At 40.2% G+C, this 21,547-nt stretch overlaps 1 protein-coding gene across 1 annotated transcript in view; it reads left to right on the forward strand.

Moving 5' to 3' along the window:
* WDFY3 (WD repeat and FYVE domain containing 3) overlaps positions 1–21,547 on the forward strand; it is a 241,607-nt gene that overhangs the window by 44,142 nt on the left and 175,918 nt on the right. The window contains exon 3 of the mRNA XM_065404726.1: positions 1,717–1,840. Within this exon, the coding sequence (XP_065260798.1) occupies positions 1,717–1,840 (124 nt within the window). The remainder of the gene's footprint in view (positions 1–1,716; positions 1,841–21,547) is intronic.

The following is a 21,547-nucleotide window of genomic DNA, read 5'->3' on the forward strand; positions in this document are numbered from 1 at the left end:
TACAAAATGTCTTTCTGTCATAGCAGCTTTTTTGAGAAGATGAGGGGAATTTTGTTTTCCCATAGGTAGATGACCAGCTTGTGAAAGCTCAAGAAGAGCTGAACAGACTCATTCTTTATAGGACTTCATATAAGCTGTTTTTTCTTTTTATGTGAGTAACTGTAAAGTTAGTGTTGTTTCTGCTCAGATTTTATCTAGGTGGATCAGACAGTGTATAGAAGAGAGTTATAGAAATGTTTCATGGAACACATGCTACTAGAGCAGTTGCTACTTCTACAGCATGTTTTAGACATGTTCCTCAAATTGGGATTTGTAAAGTGGCCATGTGGAAGACACAGCTGTTAGGTCTGATGCCCAGTTTGGCAGGGCAGTTCTCCAGTCATCATTTAATTAGGACACTGTGTCCTGCCATCTGTTTTTCTTATACTGCTGACCTAACTATTGCAAGAGTGGGTATATGCAGAGGGCCTATGAAGAAGAAGAAATGAAGGTTACTTACCTGCAGCTGGAGTTCTTTGAGGCAAACTCTGTGTGTTCACACTCCCCTCTTTTCTTTCCCTCGCCTGTGGACTCCTAGTTAATCTATGCTCTGCATTAGCAGTGTAGGGAACTGAGGTGGCAGTTGCTGCTGCTGCTTCTCCTTTTTATAGCCTGTTCAGAACATTGAGGGGAGGCATAAGAGGGGTGCGTGAGTGCTCTAGCAGACACTGCTTACAGAAGATTCCACTGTTCTGCTACAGCGGTCAGTGCCTGTCCCAAGAGTGTAAACATGAAGAGTCCATCTCAAAGAACTCCAGTGCCAGATAAATAACCCTTGTTTTGGCCATCTGAATAAAACTTCATTTTCAAAAGTACTGAACACCAAGTGCACCCCTTATATTCAAGGGGAAAATCAGAGCATGGTTATTTAGATGCCTAAATATAGATTTAATGGCTTGATTTTCGGATGTGTAGTGTACCTGTAGTTCTCATTAGTGTCAGTGGGAGGTGTAGGTGCTTAGCAACTTTGAGTAATGAGGCCATAAGTGTCTAACTTTAGGCATCAAAACTGGAAAACTTTGGCATTTCTAGTTTTCCTTTTGCAGAGCTTACAAACTGCTGCAAGTGAGGAGGATGCCTATTACTTTTGTCCTCCCTCAAACCTCCCTGCTGCTGCAAAGAGAAGAGGTCTACCCTTTCTTTGCTAGCTTCCATTTTTCTTGGGTCCTCCTTTCTCGTGAATAACCATAGTGCCTGTCTCTTCCCAAAGTGCTGCATCATGAAGCTAATGTGATACTTGAGATTCAGTACTTCTATTTTATTGCTGCCCAGAGTTCTGAATAGCAGAAGAGAAACAGAAAAGAGCATTGGCAAGTTAAAAAACTGTATCAGAGTGAAAGTTCTGAGCAGTGTTAAAGATAGTGGAGCAGGCTCAGGAAGACAACACTGCATTGGCTTCACTCATATTTAGAAAGCTAACTTTGCAACCAAAAGGGGTAAAAGCTTAACTTAAAAAAAAAAAATGGAAGTTTAGATTCTGCGAAAGTTGACAAAGTAGGTCTGCTTATTCACTGGGACAGATGGATTTGTCACACCCTGATCTAACGTAATGAGTTGAATTCAAAAACTTCTGTTCAATTGTGTGCTAAATTCCTAATGCTAAAAGAGATTTGGTTGCAAGTGAAAAACTGCAACAAATATTACCACATTACAAAATCTGTTTTCTCTTGTCTTTAGGTGTTTGGAAATGCTCCTCCAAGTACAATGACAGAAAAATTCTCGGACCTTCTGCAGTTTACTACACAAGTGTCACGATTGATGGTGACTGAAATTCGACGGAGAGCATCAAATAAGTCCACAGGTAGTGCATGGGGTGATAGACTAGGTCTTGTGAGGTGTGTGTTATGCATTCCACAGAAGTCAGTAATGTGCCAATGAGTTCTCTTCTGTGAGAGCTGTATGGATGCTTATAAAATGAGTATTGGGAGGGTACAGCATGTATTTTATACTTTTTTACACTCAGATATGTGTAATCTCTAAAAGCATTTCTAAAGCACTGTAGCTAATTATTATCACAAGATAATAGCAAGTTTGTTCAAAGTAAGACAAAAATCCTCAGACCTACAATAATGTTGCCATGCTTCTCTTCTGCTCTGTTTGATAAATGTCTTTGCATGGAAGTGAATCTTATACTGTACCCTGAATATGGCAAGTCTTGAGCTCCTATGGGGGTTTCATAGAATATCAGGGTTAGAAGGGACATCAGGAGGTCATCTAGTGTCTAACCCCCTGCTCAAAGCAGGACTAATTCCCAGCTTTTTTTTTTTTTTTCCCCCCCCCCAGATCCCTAAATGGCCCCCTCAAGGATTGAATTTGCAACCCTGGGTTTAGCAAGCCAATGCTCAAAAACCAGTGAGCTATCCTCTCCCCCCCCCCCCCCCCCTTCTTGCTTTCCTCTGAGAGTTGCCTAGCAGGTGACTCACAGCGGAGAAGAGACTGCTTCAGTCTTCTGATAGTGTGACCATGTGTTGTCTGCTAAGGCTCCTTTGTATCTCTGGTGGTATTGAGGGAGAGGCAGCAGCATAGAGAGTAAAGATCTTGTCCATTCAATGTTTTAAGGATGAGGACCAGTATCTCAGTTTGGATCTGGTGGTGAATGAAGAGAGAGTGCAGATGGCAGAGTGCTGACGTAAAATGCTCTTATGGTCAGGGCCGGCTCTGGCTTTTTTGCCGCCCCAGGCCGGAGCCCCGGGGGGAGGGCGGCGAGCCCCGGCGGGGGCTCCGCTCTTCCCCCGACGGCTGGGGGGAGGGCGCCGGGGGGGAGGGCGGCGAGCCCGGCCGTGGCCCCGCTCTCCCCGGCGGCCGGAGCGCCGCGCCGCCCCCTTCCAGGTGCCGCCCCAAGCACAAGCTTGGTGGGCTGGTGCCTGGAGCCGGCCCTGCTTATGGTCTGTGCCATGTATGAAGTGGGGTGATGCGTGTTGGACTAGCTGCAGTTTCCTTCTGTTTCTCAGGTAGACTGAGTTACAGTAATCCACTCCAAATGGCTAAATCTAACAGGATTCCAAGGTTGTGTATTAAGAAAATTGTGGAATTAGAGAGGGTCCAGAGGAGAGCAATGAAAATAATAAAATGTTTAGAAAACCTGACCTATGAGGTAAAGTGTTTTTAAAAAAACAAAAACAAAAAAAAACTGGGCATGCTCAGTCTTGAGAAAAGAAGACCGAGTGGGGACCTGATAACAGCCTTCAAATAGGTTAAGGGCTGTTATAAAAAGGATGGTGATCTGTTATTCTCTATGTCCACTGAAGGTATAACAAGAGTTAATGTGCAGCAAGGGATATTTAGGTTACATAGAAAGATTTCCCTAATAACTGTAAGGGTAGTTAAGTACTGGAATAGATTACCAAGGGATGTTGAGGAATCCCTGTCATTGTAGGTTTTTAAGAACACATTTGGCAAACACCTGCCATGGATGTTCAAGGTTTGCTTGGTCTTGCCTCAGCATGTAGGGGTTGGACTTGAACTGCTTTTCAATCCTAAATTTCTAAGATTCTATGAGTTTTGATGAGTCTGGTACTTCAGTGGACGTTATGCATGTTTATCTTGAGAGAATTTGGTTTGTAAACATGCTTGTAGATAGATAAAAGCTGTTAGTTGTGTATTATTTCATATGTTATGTAAAAATCTAGATGCTTTGAGGTATGAGAAGAAATGATTTTAAGAGAAATTTAGTGCCTTAAAAGGGAGAGGGTGTGTTTTGGGTAAAACTCTGTACTAATCTTGCCTTTAGTTAATTGAAATTGCTTTATCTGTTTATAAAAGTTCTGAACAATTGTCTGTATAAATGGAACTTGGCTTATTTGCATGCTACTTGGTTTGTAGATCTTGTATCCAATATTTAATGTTGACTTTTCATAGGCAATACAGAATATTGTGGCGCATCAGCAAACTAACACTGAACTACGCTAATAACTAAATTTTGCACTAAGTGAACAAACACAAAATGCATCACAAGTAGTAGTGAAAGTGTGTGTATATATATCTGTATCTATATACACCGTCCTATAATGTATAAAAATAATGAATTCTTAGTAATAGGAGACCTCACAATACCAGTCTGTTTATCTTGTGCAAAGCGGAGACAGCCATTATTTTAGATGGATTATAAAATGCATGGATTAGTAAAGCACAGTTATGACATTGTACTGTATTTCATGCTTTTGATGGGCTTTAAATCCAGAGATTGTGAATTGTGATTAAGGGTTTCAGAAGAACCATCCCCTTTTGTTTACATTTTCAATGCATATTTTCTATGATAAAAAATTATATAAAGAGAGTTAATGTGCAAAGGTAGGAGTGCCTCTAAAAGCACTCCACTTCGTATTTTCTCTAAACAGTTTTGATGGTCAGTTGCCAGTAAATGTGGAAAAATTAGTTATCCATGGACAGTGGATTACTAGTTCCTTCTTTACAGGTGTTGAAATGAACAGGGAAGTCAGAGTAGGGAAGGCTGCATGAAAAAAATAATTTTAAAAATTAGTTAACTTGAATCCTTTGGGTAATGCTGCTATACCATTTACATCCACATGCAAAATCTTTCTAGCCACACTGCAAACACATTTACTTTCCTCCTTTATTTACTGTTATTTTAAAATTGCTGTAGTTTAGTAGTGAACAGGTTCAGAATTGGCTTGTTGAAGGACTGCTGTGACCCTTTTTCTCCTCACTTTCAATGTATGTAGACTGTAAATGAAAGGATTTGGTTTTGAAGATTCAGGAGTCCATGTTTGTTTGTTTGTTTGTGTGTATATGTGTATATATGTATATATATATGTATGTATATATATATATATATATATATATATATATATATATATATATATATATATATATATATATATATATATATATATATATATATATATATATATAAATAAAGTAGTGTAAATGTATCTCTTGGATTCTTGCCAATTACTTTCTTTACTTTCCACCCCTGCTGGAAGTGTAGAAATGTATAATAATTAAGTATATTAGATCTACAAGTTGATTGATTGACTTGTGTTTAGTTCTAAAACTTAGGTGCAGATGCCTAAATGCATAGAGCAGATGTGAAAATAAATCTTTCTCTTTGTGTCAAATAATGATTTAAATGAAAAAATTTCAGTGTTCTTAGGTATCTCTTTTTCACCAGCACTGGATCAAGTAAGACTTGCCAATTTGGTTTTGTTCACCAATAGCCACAGACAAAAGATTGCTGACGTGACAGGTTTAAAAAATTGAAACACCCTCCCCCCACTCTTACTGCTAAGGTCATGGATGCAGGCTTCTGTGTATGTATTCTGTGCTCTTCATTCTTCTTTGACCTTCACTTTCAAAGAAATCTAGAAAAATAAGTCTTGTCTTTTTATTTTTATTTCTTGGAAGCCTCTGTTGAATTCCCTGAAGATGGATCCACTGCACTATTTTTAAGGAGGCATGCACATTCCTCCCAATACAGTAATTTCAGACTGGATCGATCTTGTTGCTTGAGCTACTACTCTAGTAGACTACAAATGGTTCTTGTTTTTATTACAGGCTCTTTTTCATCCCAGTGCTACCTTGCCGCTCTGATTTATACCTTGAGCAGAGATAACACTAGGATTTAGGGCCTTAATTTTTAGAGCTATTTGACTTAACTTTCCCCTCAGTTCTGTGTTGCCATTATCCATTTCTTTGATAGAAAACTCTCCCACTTTTTTCTTGAACTGGTCAAGTTTTTTGGCACTATTCATCATCATATGTGAACTCTCATTTTTTTCTGGCTAGCCCTACCTCCTGTAGCAGGGGTATTTTCACCCACATCATCAGTAATGTATCAAACGTTTTGCAGATTCTGGAGTCTTTTATGTAGCCCCTGCTGTCAGCCTTTCTATTTTTCTGAAATTTACATACCGCGCTCTTTCTGACCTACGAGTTTCTACAGGAAGATTCCCTTGGCCTCTCCTTGTTTAGCTACATAGTCTGTTTTTTTCAGTGATGTAAGAGGTGTTTAAAAGGGTTACAAGTTTAATGTCTCCTTCCACTCAGCAGCCAAAACTTGACCTAGATCTGCGTAAAATCTAAATCTTGGTAAGAAACCTGGTGTATTATGTTTGTTTTATACTGGTAGATCTGAATGATACAGATCTCTATGTGGTGTGTCTCCTACCATACTCCCCTCCACAGCTTCCTTTTTCAGGTTGGTCTGTCTCTCTCTCTCCCTCTCCCTCTCCCCCCGCCCCCAAATATCTCTGTTTCTGCTGCAGCTTGTACAGTAACTCCTCACTTTAAGTCGTCCTGGTTAACGTTGTTTCGTTGTTACGTTGCTGATCAATTAGGGAACATGCTCATTTAAAGTTGTGCAATGCTCCACTCTTACGTTGTTTGGCTGCCTGCTTTCTCCACAGCTGGCAGCCTCCCTACTCCCCACCACTCCCCCCTCCTGCCCGCGGCAATCAGCTGGCTTGTGGTGTTTCCAGGGGAGGGGGGAAGAACGAGGTGTGCAGGCTCCCCCTCCCTCCCCTGCCTCCCAAACGCCGCAAGCCAGCTGATTGCCCTGGGCAGGAGGCGGGGGGGGGGGGGGGAGCCTGTGCGCCGAGTCCTCGCTCCTCCCCCCTCCCTCCTGCCCCCTAAATGCCGCAAGCCAGCCGATTGCCCTGGGCAGGAGAGAGGGGGGAGGAGCGAGGACTTGTCGTGCAGGCTCCCCCTCCCTCCCCTGCCTCCTGCCGGAGGCAATCAGCTGGCCTGCAGCCTTTAGAAGGGAGGGGGGAGGAGCGAGGACGCAGCTTGGGAAGTAAAGGGGGAGGAGGGGGGGAAGAAGAGGTGGGTTAAGGGTGCGGGCGTGAGGGAAGGGAGGGAGTGGGCGGGCTGAGGGTTGAGCCCCCGCCCCGGTGCTTGCAGAGTAGGGGAAGCTGCCACTGCTGCACAACGTGCTTCTCCTAGCCTATAGCACCTTCGGCCTCCTTGCCAGCCTCATCTCCAGTGCCAGTGAGCTGTGCCTGTGTAGGGTAAGGCAGGGGCACCTCCCAACTATAGTACTGTATGTACAGTATGTTTGTAAACACACAGCACGTGCACACTACTCCCCCCTAGCGTAGTATTAAATTGCTTGTTTAAAAATTGTTTAAAATGTATATAATGCCTTTTGTCTGGCAAAAAAAAGTTTTCCCTGGAACCTAATCCCCCCCTATTTGCATTAATTCTTATGGGGAAAATGGATTCGCTTAACATCGTTTCACTTAAAGTCGCATTTTTCAGGAACATAACTACAACGTTAAGTGAGGAGTTACTGTATTGGCACATGCAGCAGATTGAATTTGAGAATTTTGTTAGTTTCACATCTGCCTGCAAAGTTCTGAATTCTGGTTGCAGAACTGATGAGTGCGATCTGAGTTTCAACCTCTGAAGTTTGGACCAAACTGTGAGCAAGGGCAGATGCATTGGAGCTGTCTCCAGACTCAGAAAGACAGCACTACAATGGTGAACATTGAGCAACTGAAAGATTTAGATATGTAATTTTTTTAAAAGGTAGCTGCTTCAGAAGCCACTGCCTTAATCCTGTTCCTCTTTAACATCCCATTTTGCTATGGAAAGTTTTTGCTGTGCAATGGGTAAGTGCATTTTTCAAGTCCCATCTAATAAACTTCAAAAGTCAACTTTTTTGCTAGTTTAGCTACTGAAATGGCCATTTTCTCCTGCAGGGGTACTCCAAAATATCTCATACTTCCTTTTTCCTATGAAAAACCCAGTCATCAATAATAAAAATAATACATTTTATAGAACACTTTTTATCTGTAGATCTCAATAATCTTTTTTAAAAAAGAATAAAAGATATTATCTTCATTCCACAGAAGGGGAAACTGAGTCACAGACATGAAGTGACTTGCCCAAACTCACACAGCAGGTAATTAATAGAGAAGATACCTGATGGAAATATATGATGTCTTCTTGCAATTGTGTTACACACTATAATTTTAGAAGGTTTTTTAATTTTCTTTGGAAACTATGTAGTGAGAGATAAATATATTTTGTTCTCCATTTTCAGTTTGCTTCTCTAATCCGCTGTTCGTATGCTAAAAATTTAGTTCAATGAAAATTAGCAATCTGCATATCACATAATGTGGACGTGTAACCCAGCAATCTTAGTATTTAGTATTGTCAAGAATTAGGGAAAAACTGTTGATTTTGCAAAATAAATTATAGAACCCATAAGTAGTACAATATAAAGCATGACTGCAAATAATGAGTGCTAAATACCACCTATCAAATCTACATAGTATGTTTTGTGATATATTATTTTTGTATGCTTACTCACTAATTTGCAAAATTCAGTTTATCATGCAGTTATTGAGTGAACTAGTCAGCATCTACTCAACTCTATTTAACCCAAAATTATGCCCTGTGGATAAATGCATAGGATATTCCTTCATTTGTTAGATCGTTTCTTAATATTCTTTTACTCCTGTGTCTTGAATCCTGTTAATTTAATATGTTACATAGGAATTCTTTTTTTGCCAGAGAACTTTTTTTTTTAAGTGTCTAATTTTTTGATTTAAACAAAACCGTTTCATTAACCTAGGTAGCTGTAGGAGAGAACGCAGGCAGAAGCCCAGCAGCAGAGTGGGGGCTATCCAGTTTATTGTGCTGAGTGAAGCATGTATGATTACCTGCCTTGTGGGCGGGTGGCGTATGTGTGCATTCGGTGCAAGGAGCTCTTGGCCTTCAGAGACTGCGTTCGGGCTTTGGAGGCCAGGGTGGCGGAACTGGAGGAGCTAAGGGAGGCAGAGAAGTATGTCGATGAGGCTTTCTGGGACACTGTAGATTTGTCCCACCTCCGGTCAGACAGCCCCTGCGCTGTTGAGGAGGATGAAAGGCCCAGGGAAGTAGAGCAGTCAACGGGAGTAGAGGGAAACCTTCCCATAGTTGGGACCCTCCTTCCAGATGGTGTTGGGGTATCCTCTCGCACTGAAGTTACCTCTCCGGGGGAGGGAATTCCAGTCACTAGGAAAAGGCAGGTATTAGTAATGGGAGATTCGATCATTAGAAACATAGATAGCTGGGTTTGCGATGACCGGGAGAAGCATATGGTGACTTGCCTGCCTGGTGCGAAGGTTGTGGCTCTCTCGAGGCATCTGGATAGACTTACGTGTAGTGCTGGGGAGGAACCGGTGGTTGTGGTACATGTAGGTACAAGTGACATAGGGAAGGGTAGGAGAGATGTCCTGGAGGCCAAATTTAGGCTGCTAGGGAAGAGACTGAAATCCAGAACATCTATGGTGGCATTCTCAGAAATGCTTCCAGTTCCACGTAGGCAGGCAGAGCTTCAGAATCTCAATGCATAGATGAGACGATGGTGTATAGAGGAGGGGTTTAGATTTATTAGAAACTGGGGAAACTCTTGGGTTAGGGGGAGCCAATACAGGAGGGATGGGCTCCACCTAAACCAAAGTGGAACCAGACTGCTGGCCCTTAACATTAAAAAGGTTGCAGAGCAGTTTTTAAACTAAGAGATGGGGGAAAGCTGACTGCTGCAGAGGAGCACGTGGATCGGACAGAGACTTCTCTTAGAGGAGAGTCTATTGATAGAGATTCTTTAGGTTTTAATTAGGAGGAGAGGATGGAAGAGGATAAAGTAGGGGCCAGATCAGACAAGAAACGTTCACATAAAAAAGAATCCGACACATCAGAAAAGGGCAGACAAATAAACAGTGACAAGTTTTTAAAGTGCTTGTACACAAAGGCTAGAAGTCTAAATAATAAGGAGGGTGGACTAGAGTGCCTCGTGTTAAAGGAGAATATTGATATAATAGGCATCACAGAAACCTGGTGGAGTGAGGACAATCAACGGGACACAATCATTCTGGGGTACAAAATATATCGGAAGGACAGAACAGGTCGTGCGGGGGGGGGGGGGGAGGAGTGGCACTATATGTGAAAGAAAATGTAGAATCAAATGAAGTAAAAATGTTAAGTGAATCTACATGTTCCATAGAATCTCTATGGGTAGTAATTTCATGCTCTAATAAGAATATAACATTAGGGATCTGTTATTAATCACCTGACCAGGACAGTGATAGTGATGATGAAATGCTAAGGGAGATTAGAGAGGCTATCAAAATAAAGAACTCTATAATAGTGGGGGATTTCAGTTATCCCCATATTGACTGGGAACATGTCACCTCAGGACGAAATGCAGAGACAAAATTTCTCGGTACTTTAAATGACTGCTTCTTGGAGCAGCTGGTACAGGAACTCACAAGGGGAGAGGCAATTCTCGATTTAGTCCTGAGTGGAGCGCAGGATCTGATCCAAGAGGTAACTATAACAGGACCGCTTGGAAATAGTGACCATAATAACTTTTAACATTCCTGTGGTGGGAAGAACACCACAACAGCCCAACACTGTGGCATTTAACTTCAGAAAGGGGAACTATGCAAAAATGAAGGGGTTAGTTAAACAGAAATTAAAAGGTACAGTGACTAGAGTGAAATCCCTGCAAGCTGCATGGACACTTTTCAAAGACACCATAATAGAGGCCCAACTTAAATGTATACCCCAAATTAAAAAACCACAGTAAAAGAACTAAAAAAGAGCCACCGTGGTTTAACAACCATGTAAAAGAAGCAGTGGGAGATAAAAAGGCATCTTTTAAAAAGTGGAAGTCAAATCCTAGAGAGGTAAATAGAAAGGAGCATAAACACTGCCAAATTAAGTGTAAAAATGTAATCAGAAAAGCCAAAAAGGAGTTTGAATAACAGCTAGCCAAAAACTCCAAAGGTAATAAAATGTTTTTTAAATACATCAGAAGCAGGAAGCCTGCTAAACAACCAGTGAGGCCCCTGGATGATCGAGATACAAAAGGAGCACTTAAAGACGATAAAGTAATTGCGGAGAAACTAAACGAATTCTTTGCTTCAGTCTTCATGGCTGAGGATGTTAGGGAGATTCCCAAACCTGAGCCAGCTTTTGTACGTGACAAATCTGAGGAATTGTCACAGATTGAGGTGTCACTAGAGGAGGTTTTGGAATTAATTGATAAACTTAACAGTAACAAGTCACCGGGACCAGATGGCATTCACCCAAAAGTATTGAAAGAACTCAGATGTGAAATTGCGGAACTACTAACTATGGTTTGTAACCTATCCTTTAAATCGGCTTCTGAACCCAGTGACTGGAAGATAGCTAATGTAATGCCAATATTTAAAAAGGGCTCTAGAGGTGATCCTAGCAATTACAGACCGGTAAGTCTAACGTCAGTACCGGGCAAATTAGTTGAAACAATCGTAAAGAATAAAATTGTCAGACACGTAGAAGAACATAAATTGTTGGGCAAAAGTCAACATGGTTTCTGTAAAGGGAAATCATGTTTTACTAATCTACTAGAGTTCTTTGAAGGGTTCAACAAACATGTGGACAAGGGGGATCCAGTGAACATAGTGTACTTAGATTTCCAGAAAGCCTTTGACAAGGTCCCTCACCAAAGGCTCTTACGTAAATTAAGTTGTCATGGGATAAGAGGGAAGATCCTTTCATGGATTGAGAACTGGTTAAAAGACAGGGAACAAAGAGCAGGAATAAATGGGAAATTTTCAGAACGGAGAGGGGTAGCTAGTGGTGTTCCCCAATGGTCAGTCCTAGGACCAATCCTATTGAATTTATTCATAAATGATCTGGAGAAAGGGGTAAAAAGTGAGGTGGCAAAGTTTTCAGACGATACTAAACTGCTCAAGATAGTTAAGACCAAAGCAGACTGTGAAGAACTTCAAAAAGATCTCACAAAATTAAGTGATCGGGCAACAAAATGGCAAATGAAATTTAATGTGGATAAATGTAAAGTAATGCACATTGGGAAAAATAATACCAACTATACATACAATATGATGGGGGCTAATTTAGCTACAACTAATCAGGAAAAAGATCTTGGAGTCATCATGGATAGCTCTCTGAAGATGTCAACGCAGTGTGCAGCGGCAGTCAAAAAAGCAAACAGGATGTTAGGAATCATTAGAAAGGGAATAGAGAATAAGATGGAGAATATCTTATTGCCCTTATATAAATCCATGTTACGCCCACATCTTGAATACTGCATACAGATGTGGTCTCCTCGTCTCAAAAAAGCTATACTGGCATTAGAAAAGGTTCAGAGAAGGGCAACTAAAATGATTAGGGGTTTGGAATAGGTCACATATGAGGAGAGATTAAAGAGGCTAGGACTTTTCAGCTTGGAAAAGAGGAGACTAAGGGGGGATATGGTAGAGGTATATAAAATCATGAGTGGTGTAGAGAAAGTGAATAAGGAAAAGTTATTTACTTGTTCCCATAATATAAGAACTAGGGGCCACCAAATGAAATTAATGGGCAGCAGGTTTAAAACAAATAAAAGGAAGTTCTTCTTCACAGAGCACACAGTTAATTTGTGGAACTCCTTGCCTGAGGAGGTTGTGAAGGCTAGGACTATAACAGGGTTTAAAAGAGAACTGGATAAATTCATGGAGGTTAGGTCTATTAATGTCTATTAGCCAGGATGGGTAAGGAATGGTCCCCTAGCCTCTGTTTGTCAGAGGGTGGTGATAGATGACAGGAGAGAGATCATTTGATCATTACCTGTTCGGTTCACTCCCTCTGGGGCACCTGGCATTGGCCACTGTTGGTAGACAGGATACTGGGCTGACCCAGTACGGCCATTCTTATGTTCTTATGTCTACGCTTAAGCCAAAATACCCCTGCATTTAACCCACCATCACATGAAATTCAGAACATCATGAACAGGTGGTTTAGAATATCTTGAGCCTTTTACATAGTAATCTAGAAGACAATCATCTGCTGTCTGTTCTGTTATCAGATAATATCTGATAACATTTTCACTACACTAATGCCATTTAATGTTATGAAACTTATGTTAACTTAGATATTCTCAGTCACTAATGCAGTAGTTAGGTAAAGAGGCAATTTAATATAGATTCCAATGTCCCTGTTGAATTCCACAGCAAAATCTGGTGGCATTGTTAATCCCCAATTAGACAGCTGGCAACAAGGGATACTTTTCTTTTTACAGAAAAACGGTGTGCCCAGCTGGCCTCCAACGATTTTAGAGGCTCAATGCCTTCAGGTAATTCCACTTCCAAGGTGTTATACCACAACCTGGAACACACCCTTCTTCAGTTGTTAACTGATTTGAGTAGAAGTCCACAAAGTTTAAACCCACCAGTACTTAATTTTAAAATCTCATGTTTCCTATGTATTTCATCCCCATATCTTATGGCAGCTAATATTCTTCTTAATCTGCAATGGGAGAACAGAGAACCTTAGAGACATTTCATAACCATTCACAATAGAGTGTAAAACCATAATGCAGTATCTTATTCTGACCTTACCAGGAGGTCTAGAACTTTTCTCTCTTCAGACAAGCTCTACAAATCATACTTCGGAGACAGAACTTAGAGAAAAGCTGTTGTGTTAACAAGTGAGTGATGGTATAACTCTGTGGCTTTGTATGTATGTATTCCTTTCTATTGGTTTACCATGAAAGATGATGGTGTTGTATTATCAAATCTAATGCTTATTTGCTCAATTTAAGCAGTCTTCATTATCTGTAGCTAGCTTTGATTTGGCTCCTTGAAGTCTTTGGAGTGTTTCTTCATGCTGTTGCTAATAGTGGACATATGGCAACCTGGTAATTAAATATTCTAGCACACATTTAGAGGGAGATTTTGAAAGCCAATTGGAGTTAGGTACCTAAAAGCTCCTCCCTTAATCTTTAAATGCAAATCAGACTGCTTTTGCAAACAATATTTTTTTGCTGTTGGCTTGTTAACATGTAGTAAAATTCTACTTTAAATAGGTGAGAAAAATCTCAAGAGCACCTACTTCCTATCCATTTAGAAATAAATATGTTTTCATTATTTTCTTCTTGGGGGAGTGGAGTGATGCAATGTTTCATCTAGCTAGGGTTATTTTCAAATCCATGTTCAAATATATCATATCGGATCTGTTAATGAAGAATTGGGTCACTTGGCCTTTGTCTCCACTAGAAATACAAATGCCCGTATTACAACTGTTTGCATTGGTCTCAGTGTTAGTGCGGACAAATCCTAGGCATTTTTAGCAATCTCTAATAATTTTCTCTGAACAAAATTCCAGGATTTGTTGGTGAAAATACTTGCAGCCTGTGTGTGTATTGGTCAATTAGCACCCCTGCAGTTGCACTGTTGCTTTTAGTTGCTGTAACAACTGTAGTATGGATTTGTCAAGAAAAAATCATGCCAAACAATCTAATTTCCTTCTTTGACAAGGTAACCAGCCTAGTGGATGGGGGGAAGCAATAGACAAGAGATGGGAATTTTAATAAGGTTTTTCATGCAATCCCACTTGACATTCTCATAAGCAAACTAGGGCTGTATGGTCTAGATGAAATTCCCAAGGGGGTGGGTGCACAACTGGTTGAAAACCCATACTGAGAGTAGTTACCAATGGTTCGGTGTAAAACTGGAAGGACACATCAAGTGGGGTTGCACAGGAGTTTGTCCTGGGTTGAGTACTACGCAATATTTTCATTAATGACTTGGATAATGGAGTGGAGAGTACTCTTATAAAATTTGCAGGTGACACCAAGAGGAGAGGGATTGCAAGAGCTTTGGAGGACAGGATTAGAATTCAAAATGACCTTGATATATTGAAGATCTGGTCTGATAAACAAGATGAAATTCAGTAAAGACAAGTGCAAAATACGGCACTTAGAAAGGAAAACTCAAATACACAGATACTAAATGGAGAATTAACAGGCAGCCAACAGTACTGCTGAAAAGGATCTGGGGGTTATAGTGGATCACAAATTGAATGAGAGTCAACAGTGTGATCCTGTTGTGAAAAAGACAAATGTCAAGCTGGGCTGTATTAACAGGAGTGTCATATGTAAGACATCAGAGGTAATTGTTTCTCTCTACTCAGCATTGGTGAGGCCTCAGCTGCAGCACTGTGTCCGGTTTTAGGCACCGCACTTTAAGAAAGATATGGGCAAACGGGGGAGAGTCCAGAGGAAATCGTTTTCTACATTTCTTATTTCTATCTATAAAGAAAGGTTGAAAGAACCTTGGAGTGGGGGACACAAGTCTTCAAATATGTAAATGGTTGATATAAAGAGGACTGTGATCAATTGCTCTCTACGTTCACCCAGGGTAGAACAAGTAGTATTCAGCTTAATCTGCAAGTGGGAAGATTGACTGTAAATTCTCTTTTTAATCAATACACGAGACTCATTTTGTGAAAAATGCTTTCTCATAATGGAACTTGTACAAAAAAAATTTAAACAAAAGATAGCAGTAAAACTGGAGTGCTTTATTAAAACCTTGCAGTTTTTATAAATTGTGGAATGAAAAGTAAGCAATCTCTTGAGTTGTCATTAACCGATCAAATAAAAGTCATTAACTTTCAGAATGAGCATCAATATTTGCACTTAATTTAAAACTGAAATAGAAAAGACAAATACAAAAAATGTCTTGGCTATAATTTGTTGCTCTATTATTACTTTTGCTGTCGATTAAAGTGAGTATAAACCATATATATTTTGAATTATTGGATACAACATATACTTAGGTTACTATAATTGGACCAAACATATTAAAATAAGAACGGTACAAAAAGAGGTCATTTAGCTGAATAAGCTTTCTACCTCTGTTTATAACTAGGTCCTTGTTTCAGAGTGTGTGTATGTGTACATACACCTTGTACATGTTTAATAACACAGGTATATGATACACTGTATAGGTATATAAATTTATCAGATGTCAATGTCCACATCATCTGCCCACTAATTTCTTTCCCTGGATCTTATTCCAATATGCCAAACCTCTGAGTAGCTTCAAACAGACACTTAACCAAATGTAAGATTCCCTCCCAAATTACCGTTCCCAAGGCTCATGTGGGACAAGATTCGGTCTTGAACCAGTAAAAGCTTTTCTGTATGTAATAAATAATGTCAGGACTTTAAAGTGTGTTATCAGGTCTATTCAAGGCAAGGAATGGGAACACTCTGCCATTGAATAGGGAGATTTGCAACACTTGAAGGGATCAAGACATTGAACTGTACAGTTGTGACATTCTTACATATGAAGATATGGGGTTATTTTGAATCTTTTATATTTATCAGTTTATATTTCATTCAAGGCTCAGAGGGAGAAAAAAATTGGACTCATGGTAACTAGCCAGACATCATCTCCAATCATTACCTCATCTTCCCATGTTCATAGGAGCTTATATATTTTAAATCTTTAAGAAGCAATTCCGGTGATACCTAGAGACCTTAGGTTTGCAGTGTGGGTTTAGTACAGAAACTTCATTGGTAGGCTCGTTAAGTGAGCTCTTCCCTAGTGATGGATCAGAGGTCTGTGCTGAGTTTTCAAAATAATGTAGGAGCTGTCTTTAATACTACTTTAGGAATGATGCCAGATCTTATCCAGGATAAGTAGTGTGCTTTAGAGTGGCTCCATTTATTTCTTCCGGAGAGATTTTATAGAGTAGTTCCTTGGAGTTATATATGCCATTCCTTGGAGTTATATATGGATACCCCTATTGATCAACATATATATATGGGGCCAGCGGATGGATTGGGGTTGTTAGTGAGAGAAAGAATGGTTTAGAGTGTCCTTAGTGTATACAGATGCCAGCACTATATTTCTCTCTTCTAATCCTGCTGTTGCAGTTTAATGACCTGTCTGTTGATAAATATGAATTTTTGCATGCGTGAAGGCTAGCTGGCTGAGTCTCAAACTGAGTAAGATGGAGATAATGCTTCTGGGATGGACTCAACAATTGGGGGGGGGGGGGGAAATGGGTGGAAATTGTATCAGTTTCTTCCACTGATGGGGATACCAACTGTTGAAATTGCAGCTCGTGCAGAATGAGACAGCCCTTTTTTTAAGGTAATGTTTCACACAAAAACTTGTTCTCGGTGATCTGCTATTATTGTTATAGTAGTGCCTTGAGTTACCAGTCATTACCAGAAGATGTATTTTGCTAGGCGCTATACAAATACTTGTAAGAGGCAATCTATGCTCTGAAGAATTTACAGGTTAGGAAGACAAGAACATGTGAGAGAGAAATAGGATTGCAATCCCCAGATGGGAAATTGAGACATAGAGATTGACTACTGGTTGTTACACTAGTTGATATCAGGGTGGTGGTGGTGGTTGTATAGCACCCTTCAATGGGATGGCTCTTGAAATTATTTTAATCAATGAAGTGCTGAATGTTTTGGATCCTGGCTTTTAAGAAATCACTTCTCTCCAAATGGTGCTGTGATTGTTGCAATCATCTGGGATGTTTAGGTGTACAACCTCTTGCTTAAAACATGAAGGGTTTATTAACAGGGTGTTCTTGATTATTGGAAGTGTTTGACTGGAATGTACTTCCCATGCCACCATATGCCAGATTCTGGATTTGGTGACCTTCAGCACATGTTGAGAGACTTGAGCATGAGGGTGAAGCAATTGGTTGGGGCCTGGGGAAGAAAGGAGGTTCTTAACAGATCTGGGAAGGGTTTTTTGCCTTTTTGTTTTAAGACTAGTTTTCTAAAATATCATTTTGATATCTTTCATTTAAAGTGGTTCTTAAGTAGGTATAATGTGCCTAGAGAACATAGGTGCACTGAAATTGAATTATATATAATAGATGTAACTCTGTGTATCTCATTGTTTCAGCTGCCTTTTAAATTTAATTTTACTTTGTTTCAGTTCAGTGGCCTCAGTTGGCAGTTCATTTTGTGTAACATGCTTCATGAAATAGTTTGCCAGACTACTTAGTTTAATGCTTAACTTGTTAATATTTTTACTGTACCTTCAGGCTTTTAAACTAGCTGTCCCCAGGATTAACTTTTTGTTGTTGTTGTTGTTGCTCCACTTCACGGAACTCCTTTTTAATTCTATTAATTCCATCGAGTCACTTGAAAAGCACATTTCCAATGAGGATATGCTTAACCTCTTTAGGCATTGCTCCTAACAAATACTCTGAAACCCTAAATTTACCATAATTATCCTACATTGCATCCATTTTGGGAGATGAAAACTCTTGAAGGGAAAGATGACCAAACTGGTAAGATATTCCGTCTTCAACGTGATGCCTAATCAGTGCCTTGTACAGAAACAATATCAATACTTTTGATGTATACCTTGACACTGTATCTGCCATTTTTTTGAACATAAGAATGGCCATACTGGGTCAGACCAAAGGTCCATCTAGCCCAGTATACTGTCCTCTGACAGTGGCCAATGACAGGTGCCCCAAAGGGAATGAACAGACAGGTTATCATCAAGTGATCCATGCCTTGACACCCAATCCCAGTTTCTGGCAAATAGAGGCTAGCGACACCATTCCTGCCCATCCTGGCTAATAGCCATTGATGGACCTATCTTCCATGAATCTGTCTAGCTCCTTTTTGAACCCCGTTATAGTCTTGACCTTCACATCACCCTCTGGCAAGGAGTTCCAGAGTTTGACAGTGCGTTGCGTGAAAAAATAATCTCTTGTGTTTGTTTTAAACCTGCTACCTATTAATTTCATTTGGTGGCCCCTTGTTCTTGTATTATGAGAAGGAGTAAATAATACTTCCCTATTTACTTTCTCTATACAACTCATGATTTTATAGACCTCTATCATATCCCCCCTTAGTCACCTCTTTTCCAAGCTGAAAAGTCCCAATCTTGTTAATCTCGCCTCATACAGAAGCCGTTCTATACCCCTAATAATTTTTGTTGCCCTTTTCTGACCGTTTTCCAATTCCAATATATCTTTTTTGAGATGGGGCGACCACATCTGCATGCAGTATTCAAGGTGTGGGCATACCATGGATTTATATAGAGGCAATATGATATTTTCTGTCTTATTATCTATCCCTTTCTTGATGATTCCCAACATTGTTTGCTTTTTTGACTGCCGCTGCACATTGAGTGGATGATTTCAGAGAACTATCCACAATGACTCCAAGATCTCTTTCTTGAGTGGTAACAGCTAATTTAGACCCCATCGTATATGTATAGTTAGATTATGTTTTCCATTGTGCATTACTTTGCATTTATCAACATTAAATTTCCTCTGCCATTTTGTTGCCCAGTCACCTAGTTTTGTGAGATCCTTTTGTAGCGCTTCGCAGTCTGCCCCAGACTTAACTATCTTGAGTAGTTTTGTATCATCGGCAAATTTTGTCACCTCACCGTTTACCCCTTTTTCTAGATCGTTTATGAATATGTTAAATAGGACTGGGCCCAGTACAGATCCCTGGGGGACACCACTATTTACCTCTCTCCATTCTGAAAAAGAACCATTTGTTCCTACCCTTTGTTTCCTATCTTTTAACCAGTTACTAATCCATGAGAGAACCTTCCCTCTTATCTCATGACTGCTTATTTTGCTTAAGAGCCTTTGGTGCGGGACCTTGTCAAAGGCTTTCTGAAAATCTAAATACACTATATCCACTGGATCTCCTTTGTCCGCATGCTTGTTGACCCCCACAAATAATTCTAGTAGATTGGTGAGGCATGATTTTCCTTTACAAAAAACATGTTGACTATTTCCCAACAAATAATGTTCATCTATGTGTCTGACAATTTTGTTCTTTACGATAGTTTCAACCAGTTTGCCCGGTACTGAAGTGAGGCTTACTGGCCTGTGGTTGCCAGGGTCACTTCTGGAGCCCTTTTTAAAAATTGGCATCATATTAGCTATCCTCCAGTCATTTGGTATAGAAGCTGATTTAAATGATAGGTTACAGATGACAGTTAGTAGTCCTGCAATTTCACATTTGAGTTCCTTCCGAACTCTTGGGTGAATACCGTCAAGTCCTGGAGACTTATTACTGTTTAGTTTATTTAGAGAGACAAGGTGGGTGAGGTAATAACTTTTATTGGACCAACTTGTGTTGGTGAGAGAGACCAGTCTTCGAGCTTACACAGAGCTCTTCTTCAGGTTTGTTTTAATTTTTCTAAGAAACATAAATCCTACATTCCTTCATACTCTGGTGGTGGTTTTACACTTTTGCTGTATAGCTGTATCTTTCTTATCAGTGAACTTGATTGCAATTATAAGAGTTGAAGACTTAAATCTGTTTTAAGTGAAAGCTTGGATTCCGGATAAGATAATGACAGTGGCCCAGGAAAGATTGCTACTTACCCTAGATAAGTGGATTTTTAAAGTCCTGCCTATAACTAACCTTTAGGATTCTCTGTTAGTAACATATTTCAGGCTTCCTTCAGTTATTTGAGAAGTCAAGGGATGTGAAACTCTGCAGGATTCTCAATGACAGCGGATATTATCATTATTATGTTTGGTTGTGTTGATCAAATAAGTAATTTTGTGTTCACTTAATAAAAGGCTACAATAGAAGTATTACTGTCATGTGGCGATTGTGTAAATCCATTTTATTTTTATTTCCTTTTTATTGGCTTTTGTTATGAATATTCTTGTGGCTGTCTGTGCTTTTAACACTTTTTGATTGTTTTGTCTTTACCTTGGATGTTTTGTTTCTTAAAGTTGCTCCAATGACAGTAAATACATAAATCATAGCTGCTTGTCTTCTCACAAGCTATATTTTCATGCCAGATTACATCCGCCATTTCATTTATTTTGTTTGGGGTATAAATAATAATGTTTAAGGATTCAGAGTTACTGATGTAAGACTTCAGTCTCAAAATTCACATTGATGGTGTCTAGGCAAATGATACTTTTCTCAATGTCATCACTAAGAGTAAAATTTTCAGAAGTACCTGAATCCCTTAGGCTAGGTCTACACTACAGGGGGGGGTCGACCTAAGATACGCAACTTCAGTTGCATGAATAGCGTAGCTGAAGTTGCGTATTTTAGGTCGACTTACCTGGCTGTGAGGACGGCGGCGAGTCGACCGCGGCTGCGCCGCCGTCGACTCCGCTTCCGCCTCTTGCCGCGGTGGATTTCCGGAGTCGACGGCAGAGCGATCAGGGATCGATTTTATCGTGTCTTCACTAGACGCGATAAGTCGATCCCCAATAGATCGGTTGCTACCCGCCGATCCAGCGGGTAGTGAAGACGTGCCCTTAGATTCCTTAAGTCACTTTTGTAAATGGGACTTGAAGTGGCTTTGGTACTTCTGAAACTTTTACCCTGATTCCCAAATATTGCTGATGTCACAAATGATGTAACTGTTGAGTGGTTGGATACCATAAGTTTCAAATGTAAGATAGGTTGCTCTGAAATCTGTATTGAGCCTTCTAGAAGAATTTAGCCTAATTATCCCTATGCATCTGCTTAACTGGCTTTGGGTCTACAATTTTGGGGGACTGGGGAGGGCCGTCAGTCTTCTCTAACGCCTAGCATGGGGATTGAACCTACACAGAGCAGAATTGAAGAGTATAAAGTCAAGCTTTAAATCACTTTACCTTTTAACTTATTCTTTAAGCCTTGCTTTGTGCTGATGAATCTCATCCCAGGATTTGGCCCATTGGTTCCTCTCTCTGTCAACGGAAACAGTGCTTCCAGTACTGTGTGTACAGAAATTACCGGAACAAAGCTGTGATCCAACAGCTTGGG

Source organism: Emys orbicularis, chromosome 5 (genome assembly GCF_028017835.1).
Source record: "Emys orbicularis isolate rEmyOrb1 chromosome 5, rEmyOrb1.hap1, whole genome shotgun sequence".
NCBI lineage: Eukaryota > Metazoa > Chordata > Testudines > Emydidae > Emys > Emys orbicularis.